We start from the raw sequence: 21,551 nt of genomic DNA, 5'->3' as shown, positions 1-21,551 counted from the left end.
TCAAAGGTTTAAACTTTTTGTCAGGGTTCTATGTATATACTGTATGTCATATAGAGAAATCCCTCCTTTATATCAGTTAATTGGTTTCAAACCAGGCCAGACCGTGATAAGTAAATTTCCGCAAAGTAGGTTTTTTAATGTTTTTGTAGTTCAAGCACAGAAAATCTCTTTACAACCTTCTAAATACTCTATTTTATATAATTAAAGCCCTCTACAAGTGAAATAACACCCCTATAGTCACGTTTACACTCCTATCACCTAATACACTAGGTCCCCAACTTACGAACACAATTGGTTCCAGACGACCATTCTTATGTCGAATTGTTCTTAAGTAGGGGAAAAGGTAATATTACCAATGATATAGGTACTACATGTACGTGTATACATATACAGTATATGTGTATGTATGTAAATATGAGTTTGGATGCAGTAGTAACATTAAATGAGGATAATTAATGAAAAAAACAATAAAAATTATGTAATAATACGTAATGATAAATGTTATTTACCTTTGAAGAGGAGTGGTCCAGCATACATCGTGGTGGAGTTGGAGGAGGAGTTATTGAAAAAAGGACAAATCGTCATGGTCGTTAGAGTCTTCTAAAAGAGGTAGTGTTCTGTGGGTGGTGTAGAATTAAGCAGGCCTATTAACTCTTCATAAACTTTAATCACACGCTCTGTCTGGGTTGTACAATTTAGCTTTCTATTTAGCTTTGTCTCCCCAGCGTCTAACTCTAACTGTGTTGGTCCCATTAGCTCTAACGCTGCCTCTGTTGGTCCCATTAGCAGTGTCACAGTGCCCTCTACTGGTCAAGCATGTACAGTAGCAGTATAAATACTGATTGAGCGACTACAAGGCAAAATAAAATAAAATATAGACCAGTCGGCTTGTGTTAGTATCTGCAAATGTTCGCTAGTCGGGTGTTCGTAAGTTGGGGACTCAGTGTGTAGTGGACATGAGAGAAAATACGACAAATGCTCGTGTTTGTTGATGGTGCTAGGGGATCTGAAATGGCAGACAGGAAGTGACGTCGGAGGTTCAGAGTTGAGATTTAGCTTGGCATGGGTTTCGGTCACAACGGTAGCCCGTGATGGGGATTATTGTGCCTGTTGTTACGGCAATCAAGTCTGGTGCTTTTGTGTCTCATCCAACATTACAGTAACACTACTGACATTGAATGAACTGTGTAGAATACTACATATCACAACATCTTTGAATGCATCTTCTGAGTGCCTTCTATGAACATGGTGAAATAAAAATATAAGGCTTTCAAAGACATACAGTATGTAGTATTCTACGCTGGTCGCTTATTTGTTTAGTGAGACAAGCACCATACTTGACTGCAAGAACAACAGGCTTTTATTGCAGGTTCGAATGATCACACAACAGGTACAATAATCCCTGAAGCCTAGGTCTCAACCGTATTTTTTTGTCTGTGTGATTTTTGGCATTTCCCAAATCTGTGTGTATGGGGGGGTTGTCGTTCGTGGAGAATGTAGTTGTTAACATGAAGGATTAAGATCTTGACACACATGCAGGACAAACAAAATATCTGAAGGTCCGTAGGCCACACTAATTACGTATGTGGGGTGTACGTGTGGCGCACGACACACATAGGAGTCTGCAAGTGTTATGTACAAAAAAAATTTGCCCAAACTTGACACCAGCCAAACATACAAAAAAACACACTGGCAATACAGACAACGCACGCAGACGTATGAACCGTGTCAGTTTGTCTTGCAACCTGAAAAAAAATTGAAGCACCCATAGAATATGTTTGAAATGACAAATAGTCTCTGCGGCCAGTCTACAGCTCGAAAATCAGCACGTCACACGGACGCCCTTCGTGCATTTCTTGCATGTAGACTAGTGATACTTCCGATACCAGTTCTTCATGCTCTAAAATCAATTCTCAATTTAAAGTATCCATACTTCTGATACTTCAGTCATTTGAGGTGATGTCTGTTGAAACGATGACTGATCGTAAATAGAGCCACGTGTGAATTGTGCATCAAGTTTTACATTTATAGTACTATAATAATAATTACTCATTGATTTTAATGCTTTTATTATTTTACTTATTTTCTTTTTTTATTGTTTAAAATAGCATCCTGTTTTTTCTGTTGCTGTATATTAGCTTGGGTATATTGTAAATCACCCTGCTACCTCAATATATGTTACAGTTTAAATTAAATATATAAAAAATATTAAGTCATTTATTTAAATGATTCATTTATTTAAATGATGTATTTATATTTAATTAATAATTAATAGTCTTGTTTTATTTATGCTATGATATGAAATACACTACTTACACTACTATAAAATTTACCAGACACATTCAGTGAATTTACACAAAATATCGGTACCACCGATACCACCCTGAATTCTATTCAGTATCGGATGGGAAACAAAATCAGTGGTATCACACATAACTAACATAGACCGGCTGTAGGAGCCTGTACGATGGGTTGTGACTTAACACGGGCTTCTGTTAAAACCCAACTCTGAATCCCTGACGTCACCTCCTGTCCGCTCCCTACTCAGCTCCCCTAGCACCAGAACACATTTATAGCAACACACACGAGCACGTCTTATACACTGTCGTATTTTCTCTGATTATGTCTACTTTATTGGGTAATACGAGTGTAAAGGTGAAGATAGGGGTGTTATTTCATGTCCAGAGGGCTCTAATAATGTTAAAAAACCCTATTTAATAGGTTGTAAACAGGTTTTCTATGCTCTAATTACGAAAGTATTCCATTTGTAAATGAGGAACCTTACTTCGTGGAAATTCACTTCTCATGGGTTGTCTGGAACCAGTTAACCACGATAAATGAGGGATTACTGTACTGTATACTGTGCACTGTGTTGTATTTTGCTTCATTTAGCCATTTTTATACTTGAAAATGCTTCAATTAGGCAAACAATACTGTATGTAAAATTGACTTAAATATGCATGTTTTTGACTAACAATAGGCCGTTTTCAACCACAAAACAGCATGATTTATGAATGAATATATTTTTGACAAACCATGATAGAGAGAAGCCGCAAAATTCAAAGCGCGACGTGGTGAGATACAGCACATCCCTGCTCTTTGTCAGCGTTATGTGATGGGGCCAGCGAATGGTGAAAAACCACAAGCAATTGATACGGCCCTTAAAAATGTCTATTTTTGACACACTGCTCGCTCCTCCTCCAAACCTTCCTGCCAGCTTGACGTTGACATTCTCATCATTTGCAATAAAAATAATGCTTGTCATGATTAGATTCAGATGCAGAACCCTCACCTTCTCTCTTCAATTGCCATTGTTCACTTGCGATACAACTTATGAAAGTAAAGTATAAAATGTACAGCGACTCACCACTAATGAATGATAATGCAAGATGATCCATGAACACATGGAATCATAGTTACAAGTTTGCGTCTCAAAGCAACAATGGTGTGTTCAGGGAAAGTGCAGAGATCCAGTGTGAAGCCCACACTAAGGTAATGATGTGGAGCTGTCCTTAGTGCTGAAGACAGCCTGCATGCTCTCTCTCTTATCTTTATCTCTCTGTCGCTCCCTCCCCCTGTCTTAATGATCCTTTAGTCTCTTGTCCACGAGGCTGGCAGTTCTCTGTTGGCGTCTTCGCTCTTTGCTTGTGTGGAAGAGTTCCTCAGGGAAGCGCAAAGAAGAGTTTTCCTGAATGTGTCTTCTCCTGGCCAACATGTGGGTGTTCGCTAGTATCTACCACAGCTTCCATGTAGCCGGGACTGGAGAACCGCTGACATAGCAACCCGGCTGCTATGCTGGGACTTCCAGTAAGAGGCAAAGCTCCACTTGAAGAGTTCCTCACCAAAATCCACACAGGTAAGATTCACTTTTGTGAGGTAAATAGATGACTTATTTGTACGTTTCGTGTGACAAAGTCGATTGGGTGAAACATTTTTGTTCACTTTTAGCCTCTAGCTTTTGTGCGTCGTGTACTTTTTCAACTTGATGCGTTCAGGTGCGTAATCGCGGGATAAACCACAGCCTAATCTCCTGACAACCAATTAGAAATGAACTCTCTCACATTAGACTTTAATTCTGAGAGATAAATCAGGAACTGTTCAATTGGAAAAGGCTTTTTTTAAAAACGGAATGGAAAACAGTATACACAAACGCTCCAAATCAACTCATTTGCATAAGCTTGTACTGTATGGAAGCAAAGAACTTCATTCATGTATACTCCTGACATTAAGGCCTGAAAGTACATTATAAAACAGATCATGCAGTGAAGAAAATGGTTTTGAAAAACATTTATTTAAAAAAAAATCTCATGTCAAGATCTGCATGTCTAACCAAATACGTGATAGGTTTGGTAGTCATCTTTTTCAAATACACATTCTAATAATGAGCCTGATTTCATAAGTGAAACAGATAAACACTAGTAGGAAAGCTTTATTTTATGTGATCACACACAGGCACAAAATATCAAGCATATGCCCTCCATATTAAGGGTCTGTACATACCAATGACACTGAATACAGTACAGGGTGTCCCTGAATGACACATAGGCAAAAGTACATATATTATAGTGTACATTATATTTTTTTAAGTAATTATTTTTTCATTTCAATTATGTATTTTTCCTTTTTAAATGGAATATATTGTTATATAGAATATATTAATTATTTATGTAAAAGAAGTTTTAATTGATTTAAATTTTTTTTTTACTTTTTTAAATGATTTGATACATTTATATTTATTTATTCATTGTTATATAGAATTTAGATTTAATGTGATGACAATAATTTGCAAATTGTATATCGGTAATTATTTTAGAAAATGACTATTTACTATATGTGTATTGATATATAGAATATATTTGAAATATTGATTTTGAATAATAAGAATTTTTAAAATTATTGTAATATTTGTTGAAAATAATGATTTAATGTATTTACTAAACATTTACTAAACATTTCTAACTTTTGAAAACAATTCTTGAGTTAATATATTTATATTCCTATGTAGAATATATTTTTATTTATAATAATTTTTACATTCTACAGCTTTTTACAATTATTGAAATTATTTTTGAAAATGACTTAATATATTTATATGTCCATTATTATTCAGAATATATTTTTATTTAAAATAATGTTTAAATTATAGGAATTTGTAAGTAATTAATGGTTTATTATACAGTATTTATATTGCTATATAGAATGTATTTTTATTGACAGTAATTTGTAAATAATACGAATTTTTAGAATTATTGTAATTATTTTTCAAAATAATTCTTTTATATATTTATATTTTTATACAGAATATATATTTAAAATAAATGATAAATTATGCAAATTTGTGCAATAATTTGATTGTAATTATATTGAAAATAATGAATGACTTAAAATATTTAGACGGCTATATAAAATAGATTTTTATTGAAAAAAAATTATATAAATGTTTATAAATATTTGTTATTGTAATTATTTGTTATTGTAATTTAATTTTTTTTTTGACTATATAGAATATATTTCTAGTAACTTTTAACTTTTTTTGACACATTTTTACATTTTTTTTATTTTTTTTATTTTTTATTCGTATTGCTATTGACTATATTTTTATGTATGATAAATTGTAAATTATTATTTTTGTACAATTACTTTATTATAATATTTAAAAATTGTTTGTGATCAAATTTTTATATGCGTCTATGACTTATATGTTCTGTATACCCTGTAACATACATCATTCCTTCATTACAATATGAACTTCTTGAACCAAGATGACAATGGAAGATTTTGAGTGCAGTTACAGTAGTCGCTACTTCCTGTTGCCACTCCATGATACAACATATGTGATGATGTTGGTATCAAGCTGAGCTTTAGAAAAAGTCAAATAAGAAATGCAAGGATAGTTTTAGGTAGGATGGTGACATAGTTGTGTGTCCTATGGGTGTCCCAGGAGAAGATAGACGGACTATAATTAACTCAGGCAGACTTGAGCCAGGGCAGACGAAGCCTAATGCCCCGAGGAGGATTTGTGGAAGGCCATTATACAATCAGATAACGTCCCACTGTCAAAGGACATCTAATGGCACCATAAGCCTGCTGTGCTCCACACAAATTTTTTTACAGAAACAAACCATCAAGCCGTCGTACGCCACTCACAGAATACTTCAAATGTGCCTTCTCTCACTGACATACAGCACTGATTCTGGTCAGCAACCTTTCCATCTCCATGATAAGACCACTGCACTCCTTATTTATCACTGTCTCTTTCATAGGAGTAGATGTCATCGTGCTCAAAGACTTCCTCTTTATATTGAATGCTGGCCGTGATAGTCGAATGTTTAATACCTAAATAGCGGCCAATATTGGTGTGTATTTCTTGAGATTTTTATTATCTTTAATTTTCATTTCCATGGTGATGGCTTTCCTTGTCCTTGGCACATTTTCACCTGGGAAAAATAATGAAGTGCAAAAAGTTAACTAATAAGCGATGTTATCCTCACTCATGAAGCATACACTGTGTTCATTTGCGGCTTGTGAGACGAGGCGTATGCTGCAGTGTTAAGTTTTTTTACTCATTGTCAGGGGAAAATTTGCTGTTGGCTCCAAAATAAATGGAAGACAAGACAAGTTATTTCTGAATAATGAGGGGTACGATTTAATAAAATCAATACAACCTGAACAGAAGTCTTCTATTGGAATCAGGTGATAAGCATGTGGAGGACTAGAGGCCTCGAGCAGACAATCATAGCAAGCCAGTGTGACATGAATGTGTGTCTTAGTAGAAATACATATGTACTGTATGGTAGTGCAAATGTGATATTTTTTGGCATAATCCTGTCCTCCAATTTGTTGTTTTACTAAGTCTGCCAATATACAGTAAGACTTCTGTGGAAAATTAAACAGCAAAGACAGAAGAGGACTTTATATGACTGTATGTACTGTATTTGAGTAAAATTGCAGTATTTCTTATGTTGGAATAATTCACTTACTGTACTCTGATAATCATACTTTTTCTTTGAACTGTCTGTTTGTAGCCATGGAGCCAAGCAGAAGTTCTACTCCTATCTGAAAAGCGCCAGGTGAGCTTGGTGGGCCGAAGCCACATTGTGCCCACCAGCCACCACCACCGACTAGTAAACGTCGCATCCACAAGCATCCTCAAACATCCTCAAACATGGCAGACAAAGTGCTCTACAGCGCGCCGAAGGTCAGCGGCCGAACCCCAGGGGCTCCTATACTGCCCCCCGAACCCATCGACATCATTCGCGTCAAGGCCCGCTCTCGGAGGGTCAGGCTCAATGTTGGGGGTCTAACACATGAAGTTCTATGGCGAACACTGGACCGCCTACCCAGGACCCGTCTGGGACAGCTAAGAGACTGCAACACCCACGAGTCATTGCTGGAAGTCTGCGATGACTACAGCCTCTCTGAGAACGAGTACTTCTTTGACCGCCATCCTGTGGCCTTCTCCTCCATTCTCAACTTCTACAGAACGGGCAAGCTGCACATGATGGAGGAGATGTGCGCCCTGTCTTTCGGACAGGAGCTGGACTATTGGGGCATCGATGAGATCTATTTGGAGTCCTGTTGCCAGGCGCGATATCACCAGAAGAAAGAGCAGATGAACGAGGAGCTGAGAAGGGAGGCAGAGACTCTGAGAGACAAGGACGGGGAGGAGGAGGACCTCGGCTGCTGTCCCGACCAGAGACAGAAACTCTGGGATCTTCTGGAGAAGCCCAGCTCATCTGTGGCAGCAAAGGTAATAGCAGCTCACATTTCCTGGTGTTCCCCCTAAAGGAATGTTGGATGCTACTCAATACTAATAAGTTCAGACGATGCACACTTTTCGAAGGCCAAAACCACTTGAGAATTGGAAAACAGTGAGTAATTGAGATGCCCATAAAGATGTCTATTTTGGCAGTCCTGGCTATGCTTCTGTCTATGCACTACTTTGCTTGAGCATATCCACACAAACCAACCAGAGGCCTCCCTCACACACGGTGTGACCAAAAATAACATACCAAGTAACACATGTGGAACACACAATGTAACTGCAACACCTGCAATTTCTTTACATCCTGGATGAAACGAAAGTTGTTGCAGACGTCACTACTGCCGCCTTTATTCCCTCCATCCATCATCCATCCATCCATCCATCATCTACCCGTCCATCATCCACCATCCACCCATTCATCATCCAGCCATCCCTCACCCATCCATCCAGCATCCATCCATTATCTATCCAGCCATAATCCATCCATGCATCTATTCATCATCCAGCCAGCCATCCATCACCCATCCATTATCTATACAGCCTTCATCCACCCATCATCCATCCATTCATAACCCATCCATCATCCATCCATCCATTTCCTATACCACTTCTCCTCATTAGGGTCGCGGGGCCCATCCATCATCCATCCATAATTTATCTAGCCATCCATCACCCGCCTATTTATCATCCATCCATCCTTCTCTTATTCATCCATCCATCCATAACCCATCCATCATCCATCCATCATTCATCCAGCCAGCCAGCCAGCCATCACCCATCCATTTATCATCCATCCATCCGTCTATTGTGCATGCATCCCTTCATCATCTATCCAGCTATCCATTATCCATCCATTCATCACCCATTGTCCATCCATCCATCCATCACCCATCATCATCTGTCCATCTTTCTATCATCACTCCACCCATCATACAAACATCATCCAACCATCCATCACCCATCATCCAGCCAACCATCCATCATCAATCCATCCATCCATTATCTATCATCCATTTATCATCCAGCCATCCATCCATCATCAATCCATCATCCACCCATCATCAATCCATCTTTCTATGATCATCCATCCATCACCCATTATACATTCACTCATCGTCCATCCATCCATTCATCATCCGACCATTCATTCACTATCCATCCATTCATCATCCATCGTCTAGCCATCACCCATCCCTCACCCATACATCTATCCATCCATCATTCATCCATACATTTATCACCCATCATTCATCTTTCTGTCATCCATCAAATTATCCCTCACCCAACATCCAGCCATCCATCATCCATTGATCTATCATCCACCCATCATCCATCCTTATATCATCTGTGTAGCATCCATTCATCCATCTGGCTATCATATATCCACCCATCATCCATCCATCACTGATGTATGGCAATGGACACGGGATGCAATGAATGGACAGACTACTTGATGGAGGAGAACTGTACCAGACAACGTTATAACGCGCATAGATCATAAAATTGTGGCATTGTTACAAACAGAGGACATAGCAATGTATGATGAAGATTCTGGCTTGCAGATGGCACTTATATACTTTCCATAGAACAGGTGGATGTCAACTTGACTAACAGCCAACTATTTGCAGCAAGGAGTAACCATTTACATGTGGAAAACATTAACCACATACAGTATGTCAAGTCATGTCTGTTCACCGGGCGAGCTGTACTTTTAGTCAGATTTCCATCATCCATCATCCAGCTATCCATCTATCATCCAACATCACTCACCATTCTTCCACCCGTCATCCATTGATCACACATCATCTGTCTATCATCCATTCACCCACCATCCACCCATCTACCCATTATTCATCTATCATCCATCCACCATCCATCCATGTTATAGCACCTATCCTGTCAGGGTTGTGGGGGTTGGAGGCGACCCAAGCTAGGCTTGGGTGAAATGTCTACTACAGTATATTCCAGCGCATGTAGAGACAAACAAGCATTGACACATTGACGGTGCCTATGAAGATTGGGAAATGAAGCCATGCTGGCCCAGTCACCCAAGTCAACCTGTACCCGTCCGTGACTAGTCGACAAAATAGTCCAATAAATCAGTCAGTGCTTCGCACAGGTATTAATATGACACAAATTAACATAATAAAGAATAAAGGTCACGATTTCTAAATATAACAGAGGTCCTTGTGACTATTTCAGAAGTGTTGTGTCAGCGGGAGGGAAGCCTCTTAAGCCGTGCGCCATGACGCTGTGTGTCACTCAGCTCTTAACCAATGACAGAATCCTCCTGCTTAAAGACACAGCAGGCTGGGTCTCAAATGGAATACTTCAATAAGTATACTGTGTATACTGTGTACCCAGTTCCCGAGTGTTTGACTTGTGACAGTGTAGCGATGTCCCAAATCAATTACCATCATTGTACACTTGCCAGAAATTACGATTGCAATTTTTACCCAAGGTGAGATTTTAATGTTTGAATACATTTTATTCATAACTGAATAATACTACGCAAAAAAAAGTGATAACATGTAAATTTCACATGTGACACATTGTTGCCGCTTCATTTTTGGGGTCATAATCAGGGTTACGGAGAGGGTTATAGAGCTAGTGACGACACACACACACACACACTCACACCTTCCTGAGAATAGTTTATAATCTCCTTTTACTGCTAACATTGTGACTGTGAGTAGGTGGACCGGTGTATCCAGTCCTTTGTGCGCATGGTAGGTGGACAGGGCACATTAACAGTAGTATCACCCCTATTCATCTTATTATCACTATTGACTATAGTTTTTCATTATTGTTAATTAATACTCTGATTTAGCCATTTGGTTGGCTGAAGGAGCTTTTTTAAATGTATATTACTTCCAAACTCGATCATCAGTGTGTAAGGGGGCACCTGAAGGACAGTTCAGGGCGTAGTCCGCCTTTTCTCTCTCAGCTGGGATAGCGATACAATATGGATGGATAATTAGGATCATGAATGAGAACACTGAGTTATTATTGTTATTATCTGGAGTAGTAGCAGGAAGCAATGAGTGAAGTGAGTGTATTGACTGTTACTTTCTAATGATAGTCTTTCATTGAGAGCCCTTGTACTTGTACAGGGTGTCCCCCAAAAACACATGGTTAAAAATGCATATATTATACAATTATACAGAAAAGTAAAATAAATATACATATAATCTAAATAAATATTTTTCTTCTTTTTAACACCTGTAGCACCTGTATATTTCATTGTAATTATGTTTAAAAATTGCTCATTTTATTTAGTATTAATTAATTACTATTAATTAAATGTAAATAAAATTATATAATGTTATGCCATATCATATGTCCAGACTTTAGAGACACCTTTTAAATGATTTCATTTAAAATATATCTTAAGAAAATGAGTTCTTTAATTTTTATTTATTTTATTTATCAATTATTAATTCAATTGAACTTTTTTGTATACTGTATATTATGTGTGTATGTTATATGTCCAGACATTAGGGACTCCTGATATCTAAGTTAAACGTTACCTGAAATTCTTGTTACAGACATATTGTTTGTCTCAACTTGACATGTAGGTCAGAGACTAGCAGTCTTTCATACAAAAAGGTCCAAGAAATGAAGAAAAACCTCCATCAAAAAGGTCAGGCAAAAACACAGTACTCTGGGATCTTCTTGTCATGGACGCAGCAATAATTTAGCTGTTGCTCTTTTTTCAATTTTTGCTTTTGTTTTTTTTTTTATTTTCCAAATGTTTTATTCAACGTTCTTAAATATTCACCTTAAATTTTCTTTATGTAATATTATTACTTTTTTAACATTATTTTTTACTACTCACTAACATGATAACAAAAAAAATACATTTTGTTGTAAAATTCTTAGCCCTTTATGGTGAGCTTGTATATATGATCCTCCATCTTGGCAGCCAAATTCATTCATTCATTCAGCAGAGCATGAAAATATCTGTAATGCATTTGACTTGCTGCTAGTGCTGCTGCTGTCATCCATCCATTTTCTATACCGCTTCATCCTCATTAGGGTCGCGGGGGTATGCTGGAGCCTATCCCAGCTGACAGGGTGTACGGGGTACACCCTGGACTGGTCGCCAGCCAATCGCAGGGCACATATAGACAAACAACCACTCACACTAACAGTCATACCTATGGACAATTTAGAGTCACCTGCATGTTTTTGGGAATGTGGGAGGAAGCCGGAGTACCCGGAGAAAACCCACGCGCACACGGGGAGAACATGCAAACTCCACACAGAAATGCCCAGGGGAGAATCGAACCCAGGTCTTCCCGATCTCCAGACTGTTCCTGTATTGGCCAACATGCTAACTAGACCACCGTGCGGCCCCTTCTGCGGTCAAAAAAACGAAATAAAAAAAAAAACACACTGGCTTTTCTTCTTTATAGAATATGGAAGCCCGCCACTGAAAGAAAAAAAATATCCCAATGGTAAGTCGTACTTATGAGATAAAAAGTCATAATTATGAAATAAGAAAGTCATAATTATGAGATAAAAAGTAAAATTACGAGATTAAAAAGTCATAATCATGAGATAGGAAAGTCATAATTATGAGATAAAAAGTAAAACTTACGAGATAAAAAGTCAAAATTATGAGATAAAAAGGCCTAATTTTGAAATAAAACATCAAAATGCGCTGCCTTCTTCACTGGAGCCTGTGTCACATGACTCTTGGCATATGCACAGTTTGGTTCTCATATTTTGGATTTTTAATCTCATAATTCTGACTTTCTATCTTGTAATTTTGACTTTTTATCTCCTAATTCTGACTTTCCTATCTCATAAGTATGACTTTTTATCACATAATTCAGAAATTTTACGTCATAATTATGACTTTCTTATCTCATAACTTAGACTTTTTTATCTCATAATTAATACTTACCATTAGGATATTTTTTTTCTGCCAGCGGCAGAAACGGGCTTCCATAATGGAAGGACAGCAGTGAGAGAAAACACATTTGTGGGCTTCATCCTTTGGTACCTCATGTGACCTTGTGTAATCCACCTTAAACCCAGAGGTTTCCTTTCAGAATACCGACGGTCTTTTCACTCTAGAACGTAAGCATTTAGTATTGCATGTTGCAGTTTTCCTATTTTGTGTTGCTTGTGTCTATCTTCAGCTATCCCTGATACAAAAATTGCTAAAATCTTCACTTAATTATGCGTTCATTGGCCTTCTAACACACACACACACACACATTGCGAGAGGTCCTTTATCAACTTACTTAATTGCTTTTTTTCAACTTTACAAGATTTTTTTTTTTTATATATATCTACTACGATGACTTGATTCTTCTTGTCGGGGGGTAAGAAAGACTGAGTAACCACTTCTACCCCCTCTTTCTTGTCTATAGATAGCAAGACAATCCTATTAGAATTATCCTGAAATGTCCTAGCAAGGGCTGCGGCCAGCAACGACACATGCTTATGGACACACATTTTAGGACTTCATGTCAACGCACTTTGTACTTTAACATGGAAAATGCATCATGCTCATGAAGTCGACCCGAATCATGAAACGATCTAGCAATCACTACATACCAAATATGTGAAATTGCAACATTTGCAAGTGTTGTACAAATGGTATCAGGTGTGGTGTTCATCAAGTTTATCTTACGTGCTGCTATTGTCTTGTATACTGCATACGGTGTTGCTGCTATCGGAACCTTCATTTCCCTTTATTTCTATATAATCTAATCAAAATCCAATTGCTTCATTGTTTGTGTATGTTATGTCATGTCATTTATGATGTCATTTCTGCTTTGACTTTGTTGTATACTCACAATTTGTAAAATATATTTGACATTTAACACCTAGGTCTAGGTATGGACATTAAATGTAATTAATAGACCTAGGGCACGCTGTCGGGATTATGTCACATAGCTGGTCTGGGAACGCCTTGGTGTCCTCCTGGTGGAGCTGGAGGAGGTGGTCGGGGACTGGGAAGTCTGTACTTCCCTACTGAGTGAGACTGGTGCCCCTGCGACCCGGATAAGCGGAAGAAGATGGATGGATGGATGGACATTTAAAACAAATTAATCCAAAAAATATATACAGTTCATATAGTAACAATTTGTACTGTATACCACTTAATACTGTCATTGTTCACCCACGAGATAAGACAGGTTTAATCCCTAAGTATGCCTCACACGCTTATTAAACGCATTTAAAGTATAAAATGTGTAGCTACTCACTACCAGTGGGTGATAATCTAAGATGATCCATGACTGTCGAAACTACTGTAATGTGTTCAATGACCGGAGAACTTGAAGAAAAAGATGAAGCAAAGGCATGTAACGTGTAAAAACTGTGGGCTCTGTAACATTGGTACACATATTATTACCCACTTAGAGTGAATGATGTCTTTTTTCTGCTGAAAAACCTGAAAAAAGTTTTAAAAAATATATTTGTAACCAAAACTCTGCAAATTGGAAGTGGGTAGTCAATGCTGAATGGAAAATGTGCGAGGATATATGTACAGTATATACATGCAATAGATATAATATATAATGTTATTTATTTAGTATGTCTATTAAATACATATATACTATATATTATATCAATATAAGAGATATATATTTTATTTATTTAGGATGTCTATTAAATACTGTAATTTCCGATTTATAAGCCACTACTTTTTTCTTAAACTCTGAACCTTGTGGCTTATACAGTGGTGAGGCAAATTTATGGATAAGTTGTAATTGTGACATCACCTTTACTTGAGGAAACAGTAGCTCTCTTTGGCAGGAGCCAATCACGTGCTATCAGTGCTTGTCAACCCACCAACAGTCTGACTCACGGTGTCATCTTACAACGGACACTAAACTCATCACACAGCACACTCAAAAGGTATACCTAAGAAATATACAAAGAAGTACCAATAAGAAAATGAATGCATTGCATCCAAGCAAAGCATCCATTGGTGTCTGGCGCTGCAATAATGTCAGCTTCCCTCTGGGCTCTGGGCTCCTCTGGCTTCCTCTGGTGGACAAAGGCAGCATTGTAGTGCCATCCATCCATCCACCCAGCCATACATCCATCCATTCATTCATCCAGCCATCTATTTTCTATGCCGCTTGTTCTCCAATGAAATGCTTTGCTCACACCATGGTTTTCGAGTATGAACCGCCTTTTTAAGGTCATGCCACAACATCTCAATAAGATTCAGGTCCGGACTTTGACTAGGCCACTCCAAAGTCTTCATTTTGTTTTTCTTCAGCCTTTCAGGTCCTGAAGCAGCAAAACAGTCGCAGACCATCACACTACCACCACCATATTTTACTGTTGGTATCATGTTCTTTTTCTGAAATGCGGCGTTACTTTTACGGCAGATGTAATGGGACACACACCTTCCAAAACGTTACATTTTTGTCCCGTCAAAGTATTTTCCCAAAGGTCTTGGGGATCATCAAGATGTTTTCTGACAAAATTGAGACGAGCCTTAATGTTCTTTTTGTTCAGCAGTGGTTTTCGTGTTGGAACTCTGCCATGCAGGCCGTTTTTGCCCAGTGTCTTACTTATGGTAGAGTTATGAACACTGATCTTAACTGAGGCCTGCAGTTCTTTGGATGTTGTTGTGGGGTCTTTTGTAGCCTCTTGGATGAGTCGTCGCTGCGCTCTGGGGGTTTGGTTGGCCGGCCACTCCTGGGAAGGTTCACCACTGTTCCATGTTTTTGCTATTTGTGGATAATGGCTCTCAATGTGATTCACTGGAGTCCCCAAACTTTAAAAATGGCTTTATGGGCTTGGGCATTCACATGCAATGTCTTCAGACATTGCAATCATCTAGTCAATATATAATTCCGTTACATAGCATACCAATTAAATATATATACCGTAAACTGTCACCTCTTTGTGCTTCGAATTTCATAGCTTCATTCAGTCATGTTTTTTTATTATTACGTTTATATTAATTAATAAATCATGCTGTTTTGTAGTTTAATATGGCCTATTATTAATAAAAAAATATGTTTATTTAATATATCTATATCTAAGTCAAGCATTCTGAAGCATACAAATGGCTAAATGAAGTAAAATACAAATATAAAGCATTCAGAAGACGTCATGATGATATGTAGTATTCTACATCAGTCACTAGGTGTCAGTGATGTTATTGTAAAATTCGGTGAGACACACAAGCACCATACTTGATTGCCAGAACAACAGGCTTTTATTGCCCATTTGAATGATCTCACAACATGCATAATGATCCCTAACACGGGCTACTGTTGCGGCTGTAACCCACCCCAAGCTAAAACTCAACTCTGAACCCCCAATGTAATTTCTTGCCCACCCCCAATTCAGCTCTCCAAACACCAGAACACATTTACAGCAACACACACAAGCATGAGTCTTATTTATGTCTTATTTACTCTTATTATGTCTACCACATTGGGTAATAGGAATGTAAAGGTGACTACATTGGTGTTATTTCATGTCAAGAGGGCTATAATAATGTTAAAAACCATATTTAGAAGGTCATAAACAGGTTTTCTGTGCTCTGACTATGAACATATGCCATTTATAAATGAGGAATCCTACTTTGTGGAAATTCACTTATCATGGTCGAGTCTGAGGCCAACAAACAGCCATTAACGAAGGATTTCTGTACTTATTGTATAGTTATGACATAATGTATAAATATATAATTTTAGATTTTTTATTTAATTATTGATATGATTATCAGTGTACAAGTTTATGTACAAAGCGACGGCTCATACACAAACTTACTTTGTCTTACTTTTGTCTTGCAGGTCCTGGCTATGATCTCCATCCTCTTCATCATCATTTCCACAATTTCGCTGTCACTCAACACGTTGCCAGAGCTGCAGGTTGTGGATGAATTTGGCCAATTCAATGACAACCCAAACCTGGCCCACGTGGAAGCGGTGTGCATCGCCTGGTTCACCATGGAGTATCTGCTGCGCCTGCTCTCAGCACCCAATAAGTGGAATTTCATCAAAGCGCCGCTGAACATCATTGATTTGCTGGCGATTCTGCCTTACTATGTGACTCTCTGCCTCACCGAGTCCAACAAGAACGTCATGCAGTTCCAGAATGTGCGTCGTGTGGTCCAGATATTTCGAATAATGAGGATCCTCAGGATACTGAAGTTGGCCAGGCACTCCACTGGACTCCAGTCTTTGGGCTTCACTTTGCGCAGGAGCTACAATGAATTGGGTCTCTTGATTCTCTTCTTGGCCATGGGCATCATGATCTTTTCTAGCTTGGTGTTCTTTGCTGAGAAAGATGAAGACTCCACCAAATTCACCAGCATCCCTGCCTCTTTCTGGTGGGCGACCATCACTATGACCACCGTTGGTTATGGAGACATCTACCCACAAACCCTCCTGGGGAAGATTGTTGGAGGGCTCTGCTGCATCGCCGGCGTGCTGGTCATCGCCCTTCCCATCCCGATCATTGTCAATAACTTCTCTGAGTTTTATCGGGAGCAAAAGAGGCAAGAGAAGGCCATCAAGAGGAGGGAAGCTCTTGAAAGAGCCAAACGAAGTGGAAGTATCGTCTCTATCAATCCCAAAGAAGCTTTTGCACGTAACATGGAGCTCACAGATGTGCTGGTTGAAAAGAAGGAGGACAGTAAGTGTCCTGTGGACAACCACCTATCACCTAGCCGCTGGAGCTACCACAAACAGTATTCCAACACAGAGGTAGGCAGTCCCACTCAGTCCAAACATTACCAGGAGGTGGCTCAAGTGGGCTCACATGAATGCATCAAACCCTTGGCCAACAAAAGCAGCCCTCAATGCCTGAATGTTAAGATCCTAGACGACAAGGTAGCAAAGCACGACAAACTTATAGAGGAGATGGAGATGAGTGTGCTGAACCCCACCCAAAACCAAGAAACTTCAGGTGCAGGAGCAAGGACATTCTCCAACATGGCTGAGGGTGGAGAAAGCAGACAAGGAAGTTCTGTCCTTCCCGGTGTTGGAGGGGGTAGTAGTAGCAGTAGTGCTAGACAACTGCGTGTACCCCCTCCCTTGGATCTGAGCCAGATTAGTGCAATAAGCGCTGACAATACCCAGCCACTAACAACTGTCAAAGAGGGTCCGCAAAACTTAGTGTCCACTGCCTGCAGCTCCTCCACAGATTCTAGCAGCATGCAGAAGACAAGGGCCCAAAAGGCTGACCTGATTGGAGTACAAGAGCATGTGCTTATGACAGTCATGACACCTGCGGCAGCCCCCGCCTCCGCTGGCTCAGCCAGGCTTGCTCAGCTCTTGTCAGACGACACGGCGTCCAGCAGATTTGCTCCCAGCTCGGCAGCGCAGGAAGTTAACTCTCCGTTGGCTCTCCTACAAGCTGCGTCTCTGACGGAGCAATCTGTTAGTCCAAGCAACTCGAAGGGGGAAGGTGAGAGATTAGAAGGTGAAGGGCAGCTCACGGGCTTAAGCCATCGGGGGAGCAATCACATGGAGCGTTTAGGTAGCAGCAGCAGCCCTCTGCTGAAGACTGGCATGCTCAACTGCTCACAGGAGCTAGTAACTGTTGAGGCAGGGGGTAGGGAGGCAGCACCCCAGGGTAGGGAAAGGCAAGAAAACCACATTCTTGACCAAAGTCTGACACCACCCAATGAAACTAGCATGTGAGGCCAAATCCTTCACAGAAGTGGAACTGAATGGACTGATGCCATATCCTTTCAGTACTCTCAGACCCTCAAGAATGCTGTCCAGAAACCGACTACCGCCTCATTTGGATGTATTTTTGCATACAAGGGTAGTAAAGCTGTGTGGTGTCCAGACACGATCTAAATCTCACATTGTCAGATGGTACTACAGTGTATTTACTAGGGGTGTAACAATATATGGATTTGGAAACAGATTTTCTGAACATTCAGTTTGGTACAGAGGCGTATCGATTTCCCACGGTACACATTAAGTGAAGGACAGGAAGTGTTTATGGCATCTACTCTGAAAACAGCCACAGTGCAGTCCAGCCTTTGGCTAGCAGGAGTCATGGCTAGCTATAGTGCCAAGGAGAAGCCAGAGTTCCGTGGTTAAAGTCTCCTGTTTGGGGACACTTGGCCTTCCCAGTGAAATACGTAAACAGACAAGTGGATAAGATGCTGGAACTATTCCTAGTTCCTAATGAATGATAATGTAAAATTATCCATGATTGTCAAAGCTATTGCTTCAATAGCCAACAAACTTTTGCGTCCCAGCACACGACTATGGTGCGTTCAAGAACCGTGCGTCTCAATGCTTGGGGAAAAAGACATGATCAGTGAGGCATAAATACAACATGTAAAAATGGTGAGCTTTCTAAACATGTATGATGCACATTTTACCTTTATTATCACATATTTATAAATTATTACCTACTGGTGAATGAAATGCTTTCGGAGGAAAAAACATGTTAGGTTAATTGGTGACTCTAAATAGTCCATAGGTATGAATGTGAGTGTGAATGCTTGTTTCTATATGTTCCCTGCGATTGGCTGGCAACCAGTCCAGGGTGTACCCCACCTCTCGGCCAAAATCAGCTGGGATAGGCTCCAGCATACCCCCGCGACTCTAATGAGGATAAGCGGCATAGAAAATAGATGGATGGATGTTTCCACAAAAGCTAACTAATTTTACTTTTTGCATTCCCTTACTGAATCCAGAATATACGCTGACCGAAGCGTAACGTTACACCCTTACAAGTATATATTTATTCGACATCAACGTCAAACATGGACGAGTACTTCATCATTTTTGGTACACATGAGAGCACAAACAAAGCCTTGAGTGAATGGAAAGATTGATGATGAAGTGAAATATTATATAATATAATAGGCAAAATATACTTTTTAAAAAAATATGTCAACACAATCTAGTCATGACATGAACATCCTCTGCACTACGGCCCATGTGTCCCTCATTTCAAGTACTGTGCAAAGTACTTGACATGCAGCCCAAACCAAAGCAATATTTTCTATGTTGTACATTTACTTTTTTACGCTTGTATCTCATTTATTTTAGCCCTTTTTACTTGATAATGCCTGAAACAAAAGTATAACAATAATAACAATAATAAAGCGAATGCTAATTAGGGGACAGGTTATTGGCGCTTTGGTCTCTATGAGATTTATGTACATTTGCTATTATTGTCATGGCTGAATGCACAAAAATAGGAGCGTGGGCCAAGAAACACAAGATGTTGTATGCATATATTCAAACAATATTATCATTTTATTGTCACTCACGTTGAAATACTGATGGCATAGGCCTGAGAGCTGCCATATTGATCAATCAAAAGATTTGATAAACAAGCTAAAAGCATCCCATGTAGACGTGCTGACAAGTTTCACGAAAAAACATCTTTGTGTAATACCCGACAAAGCCTGTTATTATTAGTACAGTTAGCGTACGCCCAGTTACCGTGTTTTTCGGTTATTGTCAAAAATTTGTGAAATTGCGTACAATATGGCGCGTGTCTTGTGCTTTATTAACACACTCTGTGAGTCCAACTGTGATCTTAATGTATTTTTATCACAAAACATTTTTGCTCTTGCATCCCATTAGCTTGCTAATACAAGGAAGCAGGATGCGTAAGTCATCTCCGTCGCCCGTCTCCAGCGCCAACCGTTGATGACATCATAGACGGGCGACAGAGCTGACTTCCACTTCCTGTTTCCATGTATTAGCAAGCTGCTAACAAGGTCGTTTTGGGATAAAAATACACTAACAACACAGTAGAACTCATGCAGTGTATTAACACCACGACAAGACGCGCCATATTATACGCTACCCGGAAAATGTACACAAACCTAGGCAAAATATTTGATGTCGCTTCCCAGGGCGTACGCTAACCAGTGTATTAGTAGTATGAAACTTTTTGCCTTTTCTTTTTCTCATCTTTTGCTGTTGTTTTCTTGTTGAATTATATTTTTTGGAATAGGCCGAGGGCCAAAAAAAAAAACAAGCTGCACTTTGGACACCCCTGGCATAGGCTATCCAAGGTGCTATCCAAGACTAGATGACATAACCAGTTAACCAACCTTGATCACTTGATAACTCACGAATGTGACGCATTGGTAAATCATTTTAGGTCTCGAATAATTGTCGATGTGTATCTTGTGTGTGCGTGTGTGATTTTTTTAGGAAGGGTGGATGGATGGATATACCGGTACTTTTGAGTTGATGTTGTAAAGAGCGCCCTCTGCAGGGACCTTCAGGATACTTGAACGCTTGCACTCTGTCATGTCATGATTTTCAAATGAAAGTTGTACATTCATATGAATGCAAACATGTTTGCATTGATACAGACATTCCTGTGTGTACATAATAAGCAGTCTATGTAGATTGACCAAGCGTCAATTAACAGTGAACTGCATTTTATATGATTTTCTTGCTAATAGCTAGATACATAAATGGTGCCTTTTCATAAATAGACAATTTATGAGAAGGTGAACAAAAACTGTATAGCAAGAGCAGAGTTCTTTTCTTTTTTTTTTTGTTTCCTGTTTGTTCAATGGACACGTACAGTATGTATGCTGAAATGCAAATCCTCTGGTTTTGCTGATATTATTCCATGTTTAACCTCATTGTGACATTTAGGAACATGGCCAACAGTTTTAACCTCACTGTGCCGCACTCATTTGCTGATGTTTTGTTGGCTGTTTGCAGTGTTGCAGTCCTTACAGTACATTTCAACCTCAGTATCCCCAAAAAACATTACTACAATCACCTACTCAGCTTCCAATGATGCTGTCTGCTCATGTTTGTGTGAGGTTCATGCTCATCTGTCTAGTGCA

General features: G+C 39.1%; 1 protein-coding gene across 1 annotated transcript; it reads left to right on the top strand.

Moving 5' to 3' along the window:
• Nucleotides 1-56: 56 nt before the first annotated feature.
• Nucleotides 57-20,774, top strand: LOC129168957 (potassium voltage-gated channel subfamily B member 2-like). The gene is made up of 3 exons (XM_054754839.1): nucleotides 57-3,856; nucleotides 7,026-7,750; nucleotides 16,549-20,774. The coding sequence occupies exons 2-3, from the start codon at nucleotides 7,166-7,168 to the stop codon at nucleotides 18,400-18,402; spliced, it is 2,439 nt and encodes an 812-aa protein (XP_054610814.1). The 5' UTR covers nucleotides 57-3,856; nucleotides 7,026-7,165; the 3' UTR covers nucleotides 18,403-20,774.
• The last annotated feature ends 777 nt before the right edge of the window (nucleotides 20,775-21,551 follow it).

This window comes from Dunckerocampus dactyliophorus, chromosome 2 (genome assembly GCF_027744805.1).
Source record: "Dunckerocampus dactyliophorus isolate RoL2022-P2 chromosome 2, RoL_Ddac_1.1, whole genome shotgun sequence".
NCBI classification, from domain to species: Eukaryota; Metazoa; Chordata; class Actinopteri; order Syngnathiformes; family Syngnathidae; genus Dunckerocampus; species Dunckerocampus dactyliophorus.
This window is presented reverse-complemented; position numbering and strand designations above follow the sequence as displayed.